A 17,126-nucleotide genomic window follows, 5' to 3' on the forward strand; every position below is an offset into this window, starting at 1 on the left:
GAGTTGATAATACATATGACGTTGGGAAATAGTGCATTGTGGGTAGTTTAGAAGATTTCCCGAAATAAGTTAATACATTTGTAATAATGCAAAAACATAACTGTTTGTACTTATAGGTAACCATATCGTGACTACAACTAGCTTACTAGGTCTTTAACCACACTGTGTTGTTACACTGGTGAGTAAAAACGAATGCTTCCTACACTTTAACTTTTTGTCAGAAAATAAAATAAACATTTTACTCAACTGCGTTACCCACTCCAGTCAGCAGATGGCGGTCTGGGAATTTAAGGTAATGCTGTTGGTGTGACGTATAATCTAGTGGACGGAACGCTTCTTTCAACAGCAACAACAGTTATTCAGCCACCTCGGTAGCTCGCTAGACAAAATAGCCGAACCAATAAAGCTCTTTAGACGCTTTAGTGTATATTAGCCACTGTGTTTTAAACCCACTACTGTCGTCTAGTTAGTTATCCGATTTAATTTCATATTTACGGTGTTGTTGTTATTGGTCAGCTAGCGGGCTGGTTAAGTTAGCATTAGCCTAGCTAGCTAACATCTCCGACCATGCGGTCACTGAGCTACTCTCCTGCTAAAGAAGAGAACATCACAGTAAAACAAGAAGTAGAGGGTGAGGCCGTTACTGTGAAAGAAGAAAAAGACGCGTTCAGAGTGAAAGAAGATGAGGATATCACAGTAAAAGGAGAGGAGGATGCAGTTTATGGAGTGAAAGAGGAGGAGGGGGAGATGACTGTTACATCCAAAAAGGAGGTGGAAGAAGAGGAGGAAACTGGATATCTGGTCCCGGTTTCCCAAACGCATCTTAAGGCATCCAATGGTTCTAACGATGAACTTAGCCATAAGATGGTTTTGAGAAACCGTTCCCTGATTAACACTAGTAAGTACTGTCTTAAATACAGAGGCACAAACTCTGCAGTTGTTGAACTGATGTGTGGTGTTAAATCGGAAATCTGCAATTGCTACATCCATATTGTGACTTTTAAATTATTAATTTATAGCCATTGATTCTTGAAGAATATAACACATGCCTCATGAGCTTAGTTCAACTGTTGTACCCCATCAGAATATAAGCTTTTTTTACTCCAATGTTTAGAAACAATGTAAACCAACACTGTATAGCCTCAACATGGTTAAAACTATAATGTTGATATCATGGATGGTCAGTCCTTGCATCCATAGGTCTGTCTATGAATTTGAAAGTAGTTACATTTCTCCAACCCCATAGTCATCTTATAACCAAAACAGTGGTGGAATGACAGCTTTGTTATTGTATGAACTGCAGATTGCTGGGTTGTGTGGGTTTTTTCAACAGTAACAAAATGGCTGCCCAGAGGCTTGGTTTGGTAAACAGCTGAGGGATGGGGGAAGGAGGAGTGTAACCACTCAAATTTATTCATCCAGGATGTCATAATGATAGTTTAACCAGGTTTCTAGGCTATATAGTATATTCTAGAATTGATCCATGATGTCATAATGATAGTTTAACCAGGTTTCTAGGATATATAGTATATTCTAGAATTCATCCATGATGTCATAATGATAGTTTAACCAGGTTTCTAGGCTATATAGTATATTCTAGAATTCATCCATGATGTCATAATGATAGTTTAACCAGGTTTCTAGGATATATAGTATATTCTAGAATTCATCCATGATGTCATAATGATAGTTTAACCAGGTTTCTAGGATATATAGTATATTCTAGAATTCATCCATGATGTCATAATGATAGTTTAACCAGGTTTCTAGGCTATATAGTATATTCTAGAATTCATCCATGATGTCATAATGATAGTTTAACCAGGTTTCTAGGATATATAGTATATTCTATAACTGCCAGTGTAGATTTCCTGTGGAGGCAAATTATTAGAGCTGTTGATAAGTCATTGTATAATATTCAGCCAATTGTTTTTCATGCCATTACATTAAAGGCAAGACATACCTAGATTCAATTACATTCATGAATTGGTTTGAAACCTTTGTTTTAAACCCTTCTCAAAATTGGTGCCTTGCCGGATTTGTAAAAAATGGTTTGTCATGAAACTCTATTTTTTAAATGTATTTAAATGTAACCTTTATTTAACTAGGCAAGTCAGTTAAGAACAAATTCTTATTTACAATGACTGCCTACCCCGGACAACGCTGGGCCAATTGTGCGCCGCCCTATGGGACTCCAAATCACAGCCGGTTGTGATACAGCCTGGATTTGAACCAGGGTGTCTGTAGTGAAGCCTCAAGCACTGAGATGCAGTGTCCGCTGCGCCACTCGGGAGCCCCAAAATCATGTTCTAGTGCTGTCCCCAACTAAAATAAATCTTGGTCAACCAAGAGTCATCTGTTCTTTCTACAAATCGCCCCATGTGTTTTTATAAAATCAACTATATGTACTGAACTTGTCTGATGCTTTAAGCATGCTATTTGATTAAATAATTAAAACACACAAATGACTGGAGGGAGCCAGTCGTCAACGTAACCTGACTGGAGGGAGCCAGTCGTCAACGTAACCTGACCTAGAGGGAGCCAGTCATCACTATAACCTGACCGGAGGGAGCCAGTCATCACTATAACCTGACTAGAGGGAGCCAGTCATCACTATAACCTGACTAGAGGGAGCCAGTCATCACTATAACCTGACCGGAGGGAGCCAGTCGTCACTATAACCTGACTAGAGGGAGGGAGCCAGTCATCACTATAACCTGACTAGAGGGAGCCAGTCGTCAACGTGACCTGACTGGAGGGAGCCAGTCATCACTATAACCTGACTAGAGGGAGCCAGTCGTCACTATAACCTGACTAGAGGGAGCCAGTCGTCAACGTAACCTGACTGGAGGGAGCCAGTCGTCAACATAACCTGACTAGAGGGAGCCAGTCATCACTATAACCTGACTAGAGGGAGCCAGTCATCACTATAACCTGACTGGAGGGAGCCAGTCGTCAACGTGACCTGACCGGAGGGAGCCAGTCGTCAACGTGACCTGACCGGAGGGAGCCAGTCGTCAACGTGACCTGACCGGAGGGAGCCAGTCGTCAACGTGACCTGACCGGAGGGAGCCAGTCGTCAACGTGACCTGACCGGAGGGAGCCAGTCGTCAACGTAACCTGACCGGAGGGAGCCAGTCGTCAACGTAACCTGACTGGAGGGAGCCAGTCGTCAACGTAACCTGACTGGAGGGAGCCAGTCGTCAACGTAACCTGACTGGAGGGAGCCAGTCGTCAACGTAACCTGACTGGAGGGAGCCAGTCATCACTATAACCTGACTAGAGGGAGCCAGTCGTCACTATAACCTGACTGGAGGGAGCCAGTCATCACTATAACCTGACTAGAGGGAGCCAGTCGTCAACATAACCTGACCAGAGGGAGCCAGTCATCACTATAACCTGACCGGAGGGAGCCAGTCGTCACTATAACCTGACTAGAGGGAGCCAGTCGTCAACATAACCTGACTGGAGGGAGCCAGTCGTCAACGTGACCTGACTAGAGGGAGCCAGTCATCACTATAACCTGACTAGAGGGAACCAGTCATCAACGTAACCTGACTAGAGGGAGGGAGCCAGTCATCACTATAACCTGACTAGAGGGAGCCAGTCGTCAACGTGACCTGACTGGAGGGAGCCAGTCATCACTATAACCTGACTAGAGGGAGGGAGCCAGTCATCAACGTAACCTGACTAGAGGGAGGGAGCCAGTCATCACTATAACCTGACTAGAGGGAGCCAGTCATCACTATAACCTGACCGGAGGGAGCCAGTCGTCAACGTAACCTGACCAGAGGGAGCCAGTCATCACTATAACCTGACTAGAGGGAGCCAGTCATCACTATAACCTGACTAGAGGGAGCCAGTCATCACTATAACCTGACCGGAGGGAGCCAGTCATCAACGTAACCTGACCGGAGGGAGCCAGTCATCACTATAACCTGACTGGAGGGAGCCAGTCATCACTATAACCTGACTAGAGGGAGCCAGTCGTCAACGTAACCTGACTGGAGGGAGCCAGTCGTCACTATAACCTGACTAGAGGGAGCCAGTCGTCACTATAACCTGACTGGAGGGAGCCAGTCATCACTATAACCTGACTAGAGGGAGCCAGTCATCACTATAACCTGACTAGAGGGAGCCAGTCATCACTATAACCTGACTAGAGGGAGCCAGTCGTCAACGTAACCTGACTGGAGGGAGCCAGTCGTCACTATAACCTGACTAGAGGGAGCCAGTCATCACTATAACCTGACTAGAGTGAGCCAGTCATCACTATAACCTGACTAGAGGGAGCCAGTCATCACTATAACCTGACTAGAGGGAGCCAGTCGTCACTATAACCTGACAAGAGGGAGCCAGTCGTCACTATAACCTGACTAGAGGGAGCCAGTCGTCACTATAACCTGACTAGAGGGAGCCAGTCATCACTATAACCTGACTAGAGGGAGCCAGTCATCACTATAACCTGACCGGAGGGAGCCAGTCATCACTATAACCTGACTGGAGGGAGCCAGTCGTCACTATAACCTGACTGGAGGGAGCCAGTCGTCAACGTAACCTGACTGGAGGGAGCCGACCAGTTCTGAAACCCTTTAGCCGTACCCTCATCCTACTTCTCTGGTGATGTAGAGGTTATCCCAGGCCCTGTGTGTCCCCAGGCGCTCTCATTTGTTGACTTCTGTAACCGTAAAAGCCTTGGTTTCATGCATGTTAACATCAGAAGCCTCCTCCCTCAGTTTGTTTTACTCACTGCTTTAGCACACTCCGCCAACCTTGATGTCCTTGCCGTGTCTGAATCCTGGCTTTGGAAGGTCACCAAAAATTCTGAAATTTCCATCCCCAACTACAACATTTTCCATCAAAATGAGAGGAGTTGCAATCTACTGCAGAGATGGCCTGCAATGTTCTATCATACTTTCCAGGTCTAAGCCCAAACAGTTCGAGCTTTTAATTTAAAAAATGAATCTCTCCAGAAATAAGTCTCTCACTGTTGCCGCCTGTTACAGACCCCCCTCAGCTCCCAGCTGTGCCCTGGACACCATATGTGAATTGATTGGCCCCCATCTATCTTTAGAGTTTGTTCTGTTAGGTGACCTAAACTGGGATATGCTTAACCTCTCTAGGGGGTGTGGGACGCTACCATCCCACATGGCAAACATCCAGTGAAATTGCAGAGCACCAAATTCAAAAACAGAAATACTCATTATAAGAATTCATAAAACATACAAGTGTTATACATCAGTTTAAAGATTAACTTCTTGTTAATCAAACCACGGTGTCAGATTTCAAAAAGGCTTTACGGCGAAAGCATCCCATGCGATTATCTGAGAACAGCGCCCAGCAGACAAATCATTACAAACAGTTACCAGCCAAGTAGAGGAGTTACACAACTCAGAAATACGAATAAAATGAATCACTTACTTTTGATGATCTTCATATCGTTGCAACTCACAAGACTCCCATTTACTCAATAAATGTTCGTTTTGTTCGATAAAGTCTCTCTTTATATCCAAAAACCTCCGTTTTGTTCATGCGTTTTGTTCAGTAATCCACAGGCTCAAAGGCAATCACAACAGCCAGACGAAAAATCCGAAAAGTATCAGTAAAGTTCGTAGAAACATGTCAAACGATGTTTATAATCAATCTTCAGGTTGTTTTTAGCCTAAATAATATAGAACATTTCAACCGGACAATAACGTCGTCAATATAAAAGGTAAACAAGAAAGGTGCGCTCTCGGTCTCGCGCATGAAAAATCTATGGGACACTGAATGGTCTACTCATTCAGAGTGGTCTTACACTCTCATTTTTCAGAATACAAGCCTGAAACCATTTCTAAAGACTGTTGACATCTAGTGGAAGCCATAGGAAGTGCAATTTGAGACCTAAGTCAATGGAATCTGTATAGGCAGTCAATGGAACACTACAACAACAACAAAATCCCACTTCCTGGATGTATTTTTCTCAGGTTTTCACCTGTCATATCAGTTATGTTATACTCACAGACATTATTTTAACAGTTTTGGAAACTGTAGTGTTTTCTATCCAAATCTACCAAGTTTACTTTGGCACGCTTTTCATCCGGAGGTGAAAACAATCCCCATGTTTTTATTTACGTTTTTTTGCTCTTTTGCACACCAGTATTTCTACTTGAACATCTATCACTCCAGTGTTAAATTGTAATTACTTCACTACTATGGTCTATTTATTGCCTTGCCTCCGTACTCCATTTGCACACACTGTATATAGATTTTTCTATTGTGTTATTGACTGTTCGTTTGTTTATCCAACGTGTAACTGTTGTTTTTGTCGCACTGCCTTGCTTTATCTTGGCCAGCTCGCAGTTGTAAATGAGAACTTGTTCTCAACTAGCCTACCTGGTTAAATAAAGGTGAAATACATTTTTTTTTTTTTTAATCTTAGCTTTATTGACAACACTCAAATGGATACTGTCATTAATGCAGTTCTTCAATAATTACACATAATTCTTAATACTGTAGATGTTTAGTTACAGTCACATGATCAACTATCAGAAGATCCCGGAAATACTTTTCTGAATGCCAGTCACATGACAAATATCACAACATGCAACAACAACCAAAGTGCTTCTTCATTCATTACTCTGGTAAAGACAGTTATGCCGTGCTCCACGTTGGATCCAACATCCCTAACAAATTGATGTTTATAATGTGTTATTGTCTACTTGATTTCCAGTAGGGTCTCATTAGTCTGTTTGCACACAGAGATACTTAGCTCATAATGTGTAGAGAACTGTTCCTTGATGGGTAGGCTATTGTACAACACACAGAGCTATTTTCCTGTATTTGTTGTTAGGTGTAGTTATGGGTCCTACAGTAGGTCTATGTTGTTGTTAGGTGAAGTTATGGGTCCAACAGTAGGTCTATGTTGTTGTTAGGTGAAGTTATGGGTCCAACAGTAGGTCTATGTTGTTGTTAGGTGAAGTTATGGGCCAATTTGGCAAACAGTGTACAAACCCTCATTGTCAGGCTGATGAAAAAGCCAAAGAGCATTTTACTGGTTGAAGTGTTTTTTAAGTACAAAGCGGTTGATTTGCGATGATAACACAAACATATTAAGCAGGAGATTCAAGCGAGCCTGACAATTATAATCCAAAGTAGTGTGAAATGAACTCATAAGCAACCTGGTAATGGAGGTTACTCCCCTGAGCAAAAATCTTTTCTCACCAGCAAACATAGAAAAGGGCCTCCAATCTTAGATGTTACTACTAATGTGAAAACAAGACAAAATATGACTATTGTTGCTCATTTTAAGACAAATGTCAAGTAATCATTACATTCATTACAGATGTCAATTGTTGTTCAACATCATGGCTACGCTGTTGGCATCACCTTTTACAGTGGATTTCTGCTGTTGTGGGCCTTTAACCATCTGTCTGACTTTGTTGTTCCCACAGGAGAGAGACGTGACTATCGTGGATCCTCTGGGGAGCCTCAACAACCTCATGATGCTGACAAGTCAGAGAAGAGTCTCTCCAGATCAGAACTCCTCAAGAAACACCTGCAGAGACCCACAGGGAAGAGAACTCACTGCTGCTCTGACTGTGGGAAGAGATTCACCTCATCAGCAGGCATTAAAATTCATCAGAGAACACACACAGTAGAGAAACCTTATTGCTGTACTCAATGTGGGAAGAGTTTTGATACATCTAGCCATCTTATTGTACACCAAAGAACACACACAGGAGAGAAAACGTATAGCTGTGATCAATGTGGGAAGAGTTTTACTCATTCAACCAGCCTGAAATTCCACCAGAGAACACACACAGGAGAGAAACCTTTTAGCTGTGATCAATGTGGGAAGAGTTTTACTCATCGAAGCAGCCTGATATCACACCAGAGAATACACACAGGAGAGAAACCGTATATCTGTGATGAGTGTGGGAAGAGTTTTACTTGCTTGCGCAATCTGACTCTTCACCAGAGAACACACACAGGAGAGAAACCCTATAGCTGTACTCGATGTGGGAAGTTTTTTTTTAAATCTAACCATCTGACGATACACCAAAGAAGACACACAGGAGAGAAACCCTATAGCTGTACTCAATGTGGGAAGAGTTTTGTTCAATCTGGCGAACTGAAGATACACCAGAGAAGACACACAGGAGAGAAATCTTATAGCTGTACTCGATGTGGCAAGAGTTTTGTTCAATCTGGCGAACTGAAGATACACCAGAGAACACACACAGGAGAGAAACCTTATAGCTGTGATCAATGTGGGAAGAGTTTTGCTGCATCTAGCACTCTGACTCTACACCAGAGAACACACACAGGAGAGAAACCTTATAGCTGTGATCAATGTTGGAAGAGTTTTACTACTTTTAGCCAGCTGACATCACACCAAAGAACACACACGGGAGAAAAACCTTATAGCTGTGGTCAATGTAACAAGAGATACTCCGATAAAAGACATCTGATCAAACATCAGAAAATACATAAAGGAGTTGTTTCATGATATCAATGAATTAATGTCACAATGTAGAATGTTTAAACATTGTAGAAGGAGTATTTTAATGATGTCACAATGTAGAACCCTAAACGTTTGTCCCCTGTTCTATTGATTTCAACATGATATGGATATTAGCCTCAGGGGGAAAATCCAGGCTCTGAAATGGAAGAGTACTATTTATGTGATTTAACAAAAAGTGACGAACACAAAAAAAGAGCTGTGTTACACTTACCACATTGGTGACGCACTTGAATCAAAATGCAACACTTCAAAATGTAGCTAGCTGCTTTCTACAAATTGTCCTCTAACCAGGGATGTACACATTATTCCCAGATTCCGTGTGGTTTTTGAGTTGTTAGTTTTAACAGGACGTGCAACCTCATCTCCCTCCTCTCACACAATTTATTTCAACATGATATCGATGAGTGATGCCATAAATGTTGTGTTCCTTTGTTTAGCGACCCCTACATTTAAATGCATCACTCCAAAATGTAGCTGACTGTCTTCTGTAGGTTGTCCTCTAACCAGTGAGGTAAAATATATCTCCCATTTCCATGTGTTTTTTTTAGTTGTGTTAGTTTCAACATCACGTACAACCTGATTTCCCCCCTAATCGATATCAGTGATTTATTGCTAAACTGTTTCTGCATTTAGACTTTTGATTTGGACCCGTTTAAACTGTGACATTGGGGATATCTCACCTAGCAAAATGTCGTTGAAAATAAGACTATGCCCGACATACAATATAAGTTTGTTTATAACTTACTTGCAGCCTAAACACATAGTCACAGTACAATAATCAATTATATGAACAATCCTACATCACTCCAGTATTTATTTACAACATTCATGTGCTAATTGTCTTTATTCCACTACTGAAGAAGCATGACTCAAACATTAAGCCTGACAAAAGATAAATGTTATGCCTCACCATTAAGTGAATTATTGCTAATACATATTAACAAAGGGGTGTACATTTGGTTTTTATATTTCATGTTTAATATTCATGTAAGATTTAGTAATCATAATTATTTATGCAACCAACTGACAATTTTTGGTACAATTAAATTGACATTGCTGCCCTGCTTTTAGAATATCAGGATTCATTCTGATGTGCCAACCCAAATGTACTAGAGCAGGACATTGGGGACTGGGCCCCGATCCAACAACATGCCTATCTAGTGAACCCTGAAAAGAGAGAGAAGCTCCACAGTGAGGTGAAAAGTTACTACGGATATTAAGGAGCTAGTTCTAGAAGCTAGTGAGTTTTAGGAAGACGAGAGTTCTAGAAGCTAGTGAGTTTTAGGAAGACGAGAGTTCTAGAATCTAGTGGGATTTAGAAAGAGGAGAGTTCTAGAATCTAGTGAGTTTTAGGAAGACGAGTGTTCTAGAAGCTAGTGGGATTTAGGATTCTATAGAAAGAAAAAGGAGAAACAAATAATCCTATTGTATATTATTATTTAGAAATACGTGTTTTTTTCTTGTTTTTAATTGTTGACAGCCAGTAGACACCATGTTTATATTGGTGAAGGTGAATCATTGTAGTTGATTATAATGTGAAATGGAAGTTGTTTTCTGTTGGTGGTGAGCAAACTTTTCCAAAAAAATATAGCATATATTTGTTGTCTTAAGGTGTTACAGGCTTTGGTTTTTCCATTTATGTTATGTTGGACTTTAGCACGTCTAGCTCGTTAGCACGTCTAGCTCGTTAGCACGTCTAGCTCGTTAGCACGTCTAGCACGTTAGCACGTCTAGCTCGTTAGCACGTCTAGCTCGTTAGCACGTCTAGCTCGTTAGCACGTCTAGCTCGTTAGCACGTAGGACGCACTGATTGGTGTCACCTCGTTAGTCAGTATGTGTTACACCTGTGCTGGCTTGTCCATCTCGTTAGTGGGAAGGTGTTTCACCTGAGCTGGTCCAGGTTCTATTTAAGAGTGTCTGGCCCAGTGCTTCAGTTGTCTTGATACATGTGGAGTGTTAACACCTTTAGTTGTTCCACCTTTTTGGTTTGCTTCCTGTCTTTAAGTTTGGTGTGGGTTTTTATTTTGTTTGCCTCTTCTTGGGCAGATTTAGTGGGTCTCATGGTGGGTGTCTTTTAGGTCCCAGTTGTTGTTACTAGTCAACTTCCAGTGGACACCCCCATAGTGTCTATCAGAACCCCTCCTAAAACCCCACCTGTTTAGTTGTGGTTGTCAGTGACTCTTTGTTTGTTCCCTTTTCTATTTAAGTGACATTTCTGGTTTTCTTGATGGGGAACGTAACAACAAACAATGTGGTAAAGCAAGCTTATATTTTGGGTTTGATGTTTCATCCAAATGTTCATATTTTAATCAATTGCATTTCCTTAAAATGAATTAGAATGCTTATTAGTTTTTTTTATCCTCTTATTTTTGTGTAGTTAAATTTTTATTTTCAATGTTTTTATGTTTTGTTGGTGAAGCCAACAATGTGTTGCATCCATATCTGAAATGTGCTGTATAAAGCTTGATTTGAACATATTGTAAAACAAATGACCCATTGACTGATTAATCAACAGACCCTTGCAAAAGCAACATGTATCTTTGTCCATCTTAGTATGAAAAACAGTATACATTCAGTATATTTTACAGTGTGTCAAAATAGTGCATGGTATGTAAATTTTGTTTAACTTTTCAACCAACCCAGTACATTTGCTGAAAATGATGAATGCCCCTGCAACACAGAAACACATTTAGTCATATAAAACACTCAAAGTAATGGATATGGAGCATCTATGGCCTCAGTTACACCTGGCACCTAAATGTGACTTTTATCAGATCACTGCAAGCTGCATTAGTTTCAGATCTACCAGGATGGGCCTTTGACATAGTCTGGATGCAGTCAGGCCACCGAATATAAGTAACGTAAAGAGATGGGGTGAATCAGTGGGGAAAAGTACATTCTACACAAATTACCTTCATAATAACAAAGAACAAATGTGTGTGTCTGAGGGGAAATTAACTTTCACACAGACAAAATGGGTGAGAAATTACACCAATATCAGTGGACAATTTGCACTAATGTAAATAAACATAGATGATGGAACATATTCCCTTTTGCTGACGTGATCAACCACTAAGGGGACATAAATATTTACCATCTAAAAAACGTTTGACCTCTCACCTCTGGCTGTAGAAGTGTTCTTCCTAACCAGTCAGCACAGGTGTAACACATACTAACGGGGTGACACCAATCAGTGCGTCCTACATGCTAACGAGCTAGACGTGCTAACGAGCTAGACGTGCTAACGAGCTAGACGTGCTAACGAGCTAGTCGTGCTAACGAGCTAGTCGTGCTAACGAGCTAGTCGTGCTAACGAGCTAGTCGTGCTAACGAGCTAGTCGTGCTAACGAGCTAGTCGTGCTAAAGTCCAACCTCAAAACATAAATGGAAAAACCAAAGCCTGTAAAACCTTCACCTTTAAAACAACAAATATATCCTACATTTTTGATGGACAAGTTTGCTCACCACCAACAGAAAACTTCCATTTCACGTTATAATCTACTGGCTGTCAACAATTAAAAACAAGAACAAATCAGGCCTCCCGGGTGAAGCAGTGGTCTATCTGTGTGACCAGAGATTCTGGGTTCGATGTTGTACAACAACTGAAGTCTTTAATGAATGTTAAAATTATTTGACAATTGTCTTATAGCAGTCAAGTTAGCAACAATAGTCATATGTTGCCCCTTTCTGTGTTTGCTAAAATTGCAGCACGAGGGTGATGCACACACAATTTGATTGCAGAAACACCTCCCTGCTAATGAGGAAACCGCTAGATATGGATGTAGTATATCTGGTAATGAGGAAACCACTAGTTATGGATGTAGTATATCTGCTAATGAGGAAACCACTAGTTATGGATGTAGTATATCTGCTAATGAGGAAACCACTAGTTATGAATGTAGTGTATCTGCTAATGAGGAAACCATTAGTTATGGATGTAGTATATCTGGTAATGAGGAAACCACCACTTATGGATGTAGTATATCTGATAATGAGGAAACCACTAGTTATGGATGTAGTATATCTGGTAATGAGGAAACCACTAGTTATGGATGTAGTATATCTGGTAATGAGGAAACCACTAGTTATGGATGTAGTATATCTGGTAATGAGGAAACCACTAGTTATGGATGTAGTATATCTGCCTGGAGCAAAAATGGTGAGTAAAGATTTTCGTTTTTCAATCTATTCTGAATATTACAGCGCAAGATCAGGAGTGCTACTCAAGGAAACTCACATTAAGCTCTGTGTCTATTCACTAATTCACCACCGTGAGGGAAAACTCAGGGGAGTTCTCATAGGCTGACAGGAAAAATAGCCTCCATTTCCAGGTTGCTTATGAGTGCATTTCACATTACTTTTGGATTATAATTGTAAGGCTCGTTTGAATGTCCAGGTTAATAAAATGTTTGTTTTATTGTTGCAAATCAACTGCTTTATACTTAAAAAATACTTCAACCAGTAAAATGCTATTTAGCTAGCTTTATCATCAGCCTGAAACTGAGGGTTTGTACATTAAGTGTTTAACAAAATTTGCCCATAACTTCACCTAACAATAACATAGACCTACTGTATGACCCATAACTTCACCTAAAAATAACATAGACCTACTGTAGGACCCATAACTTCACCGAACCACAATAACTACAGACTGGAGCACGTGTGTGTTGTACAATACAATAGAGGCAGGATACTTGTCCACATGATTAATGCAGCAATGACTAACTCATTTTTTAACAAATTAGCAGTTACTGCCTTTTTGCTTGGTAGGGCAGTACTGTAGGACCCATAACTTCACCTAGCAACAACATAGACCTACTGTAGGACCCATAACTTCACCTAGCAACAACATAGACCTACTGTAGGACCCATAACTTCACCTAGCAATAACATAGACCTACTGTAGGACCCATAACTACACCTAACAACAACATAGACCTACTGTAGGACCCATAACTTCACCTAACAACAACACAGACCTACTGTAGGACCCATAACTTCACCTAACAACAACATAGACCTACTGTAGGACCCATAACTTCACCTAACAACAACATAGACCTACTGTAGGACCCATAACTTCACCTAGCACCCCAACATAGACCTACTGTAGGACCCATAACTTCACCTAACAATAACATAGACCTAGGACTATAAATCATTTAATATTTCAGGTGAAACATGGAAACTAAAATGTCTTTGTCATGACATTTCATAACCTGATCACTAGATCATTTTGTGAATAATCCCACTAGGCTACTCTGTAATGGGTTGTCATTCTAAATGTCCTGAATAAAGGAAAATAGCTCTGTGTGTTGTACAATAGCCTATCCATCAAGGAACAGTTCTCTACACATTATGAGCTAAGTATCTCTGTGTCCAAACAGACTAACGAGACCCTACTGGAAATCAAGTAGACAATAACACATTATAAACATCAATTTGTTAGGGATGTTGGATCCAACGTGGAGCACGGCATAACTGTCTTTACCAGAGTAATGAATGAAGAAGCACTTTGGTTGTTGTTGCATGTCGTAATGTTTGTCATTTTTAAAATTTATTTTACCTTTATTTGGCCATATGCCATACTTCCTCTGGTCTTATTGCTTAACTGTAACATGTGTATACCATCAGAGTCCCTCCCACCACAAAATCACAACTTAATTGTCTCACAGAATGGCAAACAAGTTATAAATGACAGTTTTGACGTGTGTCTATTGTAGGCCTTGTGTAGAGTGTGTATACTCGCAAAACGCTGATTTCTAAATAATGTTGGAGAAATACATAAAATAAGAAGCATTATTGACATGAAAAGGACAGTGGTTTTGGGGAGACTGAACATATTAGCAAAAGGACAGTGGTTTTGGGGAGACTGAACATATTAGCAAAAGGACAGTGGTTTTGGGGAGACTAAACATATTAGCAAAAGGACAGTGGTTTTGGGGAGACTAAACATATTAGCAAACGTCTGTGAGTTTGTAAGTCTTCAAAACAAAGTACCAATTTTGAAGGATAGGTGTGGCTAAACAAAAAAATATAATTTAGAGAAGATAGTAATGTCCATTATTACTTTAGAGATGAAGTCGGGCCACCAACAAAACGTTATTAACAATGGATCAACTGCAGCCTGGAATAGTAATATATATTATTATAGAGCTCTGCTCAGCCTATAAACATGACATTATCTATTATTATAGAGCTCTGCTCAGCCTATAAACATGACATGATCTATTATTATAGAGCTCTGCTCAGCCTGACACATGACATTCCCTGAGAGATTAGATTTGGAGCTCTACATCATTTGTTTTTAAATCTCACCGTCACCAAGTTTATTTTTAATGATGTAATGTTGTGAAAACTGACCTCAGGTTATTGAGGGATCTAGTCTAGATTAAACCTCATAGGAAAACAATTTTATTTAATGCAGGTTTCATTCAGGTCTCTGTTTAACTAGATACTCTGTTTGTCTTTGGCAGGAGAGAGACCAGACTCTGACAGCAGGAAGAGTTCCTCAGAGGAAACAGACCCAGAGCCACCTAACCAACACCGCTGCGCCCACTGTGGAAAGAGTTTTAGGTGGTTAGGGAGCCTGGAAATGCATGAGAGAATACATACAGGAGAAAAGCCCTACCACTGTTCCCACTGTGGGAAGAATTTTACTCAGTTAGGGGCCCTGGTTGGGCATGAGAGAACACACACGGGAGAGAAGCCTTATCACTGTTCCCACTGTGGAAACAGTTTTAGGTGGTTAGTGAGCCTGAAAATGCATGAGAGAATACATACTGGAGAGAAGCCTTTCCAATGTTCCCAGTGTGAAAAGAGTTTTAGGTGGTCAGGGAGTCTGCAAAAGCATGTGAGAAAACACACAGGAGAAAAGCCTTTCCAACATACTAATACACAGGAGGAGAAGACATACCACTGTTCTCATTGTGAAAAGACATTTTCCCAGTCAGAGGACCTGAAATCACACGAGAGAATAGAGAGGCTGTGTTCTGACTTGTGTTTCTGACTGAGAATTTGTCCACGGACAGGATTCATAGGGCCAGGGTGTCCGCTATGGACGCCTGGAAAAAATCAGCAGCGGACATTTCTGAACATTTTTCCAACAGACCTGTACATCCATGAATGGATCTCTATAATGTGTAACTATTTCTGATGTATGTGTTGTGATGTATTGTTTAATAGATGTACTATGTTAGGTATATTTATCTGTGGTTTAATTTCAACAGATTTTACTGATGCTATTAGATTGCTGTGTGGGGGGAGTTTTATATATACAGTGCCTTCAGAAAGTATTCACATCCCTTGACTTGTCCCACATTTCATTGTGTTACAGCCTAAATGTAAAAATTATTTGTATTTATTTTTATTTCACCTTTATTTAACCAGGTGGGCTAGTTGATAACAAGTCCTCATTTGCAACTGCGACCTGGCCAAGATAAAGCAAAGCAGTTCGACACATACAACAACACAGAGTTACACATGGAATAAACAAACATACAATCAATTATACAGTAGAAAAATCTATATACAGCATGTGTAAATGAGGTAGGATAAGAGAGGTTAGGCAATAAATAGGCCATGGTGGTGAAGTAATTACAATATAGCAATTAAACACTGGAATGGTAGGATGTGCAGAAGATGACTGTGAAATTAGATTTATATATATAATACACTGGTACTGAAATTAGATTTATATATATACACTGGTACTGAAATTAGATTTATATATATAATACACTGGTACTGAAATTAGATTTATATATATATACACTGGTACTGAAATTAGATTTATATATATAATACACTGGTACTGAAATTAGATTTATATATATAATACACTGGTACTGAAATTAGATTTATATATATATACACTGGTACTGAAATTAGATTTATATATATATAATACACTGGTACTGAAATTAGATTTATATATATAATACACTGGTACTGAAATTAGATTTATATATATAATACACTGGTACTGAAATTAGATTTATATATATAATACACTGGTACTGAAATTAGATTTATATATATAATACACTGGTACTGAAATTAGATTTATATATATAATACACTGGTACTGAAAATAGATTTATATATATAATACACTGGTAATGAAATTAGATTTATATATATAATACACTGGTACTGAAATTAGATTTATATATATATACACTGGTACTGAAATTAGATTTATATATATATATATACACTGGTACTGAAATTAGATTTATATATATATACACTGGTACTGAAATTAGATTTATATATATAATACACTGGTACTGAAATTAGATTTATATATATAATACACTGGTACTGAAATTAGATTTATATATATAATACACTGGTACTGAAATTAGATTTTTCGATGACCTGGCAGATGTGTAAAACCATGTAAACACCTGCAAGACTTCGGTTAGAAGTGAATCACCTGCCTGGACATCCTAAGAAGCACCAGAGACCTGCATTTTGAAGTGGGTTTAATAATACTTGTGAAAACTGACTTCAGGTAATTGAGGGATCTAATCTAGATTAAACATCATAGGAAGTTTTATCATGTGGAGGTTTCATTCAGGTCTCTGTTTAATTAATTAATTAAATAATCTGTTTG

The 17,126-nt window shown here is 39.7% G+C and overlaps 1 protein-coding gene across 1 annotated transcript; it reads left to right on the top strand.

Annotated features, from left to right (window-relative positions):
• Positions 1–7,615: 7,615 nt before the first annotated feature.
• On the top strand, positions 7,616–15,810 carry LOC115152448 (zinc finger protein 135-like; the record flags this gene model as incomplete). The annotated part of the gene is made up of 2 exons (XM_029697336.1): positions 7,616–8,471; positions 15,118–15,810. Coding segments are annotated over 2 exons (1,254 nt in total), but the record flags the coding sequence as incomplete, so codon positions are not given.
• Between the last annotated feature and the right edge of the window lie 1,316 nt (positions 15,811–17,126).

This window comes from Salmo trutta, chromosome 17, assembly GCF_901001165.1.
Source record: "Salmo trutta chromosome 17, fSalTru1.1, whole genome shotgun sequence".
Classification (NCBI taxonomy): Eukaryota; Metazoa; Chordata; class Actinopteri; order Salmoniformes; family Salmonidae; genus Salmo; species Salmo trutta.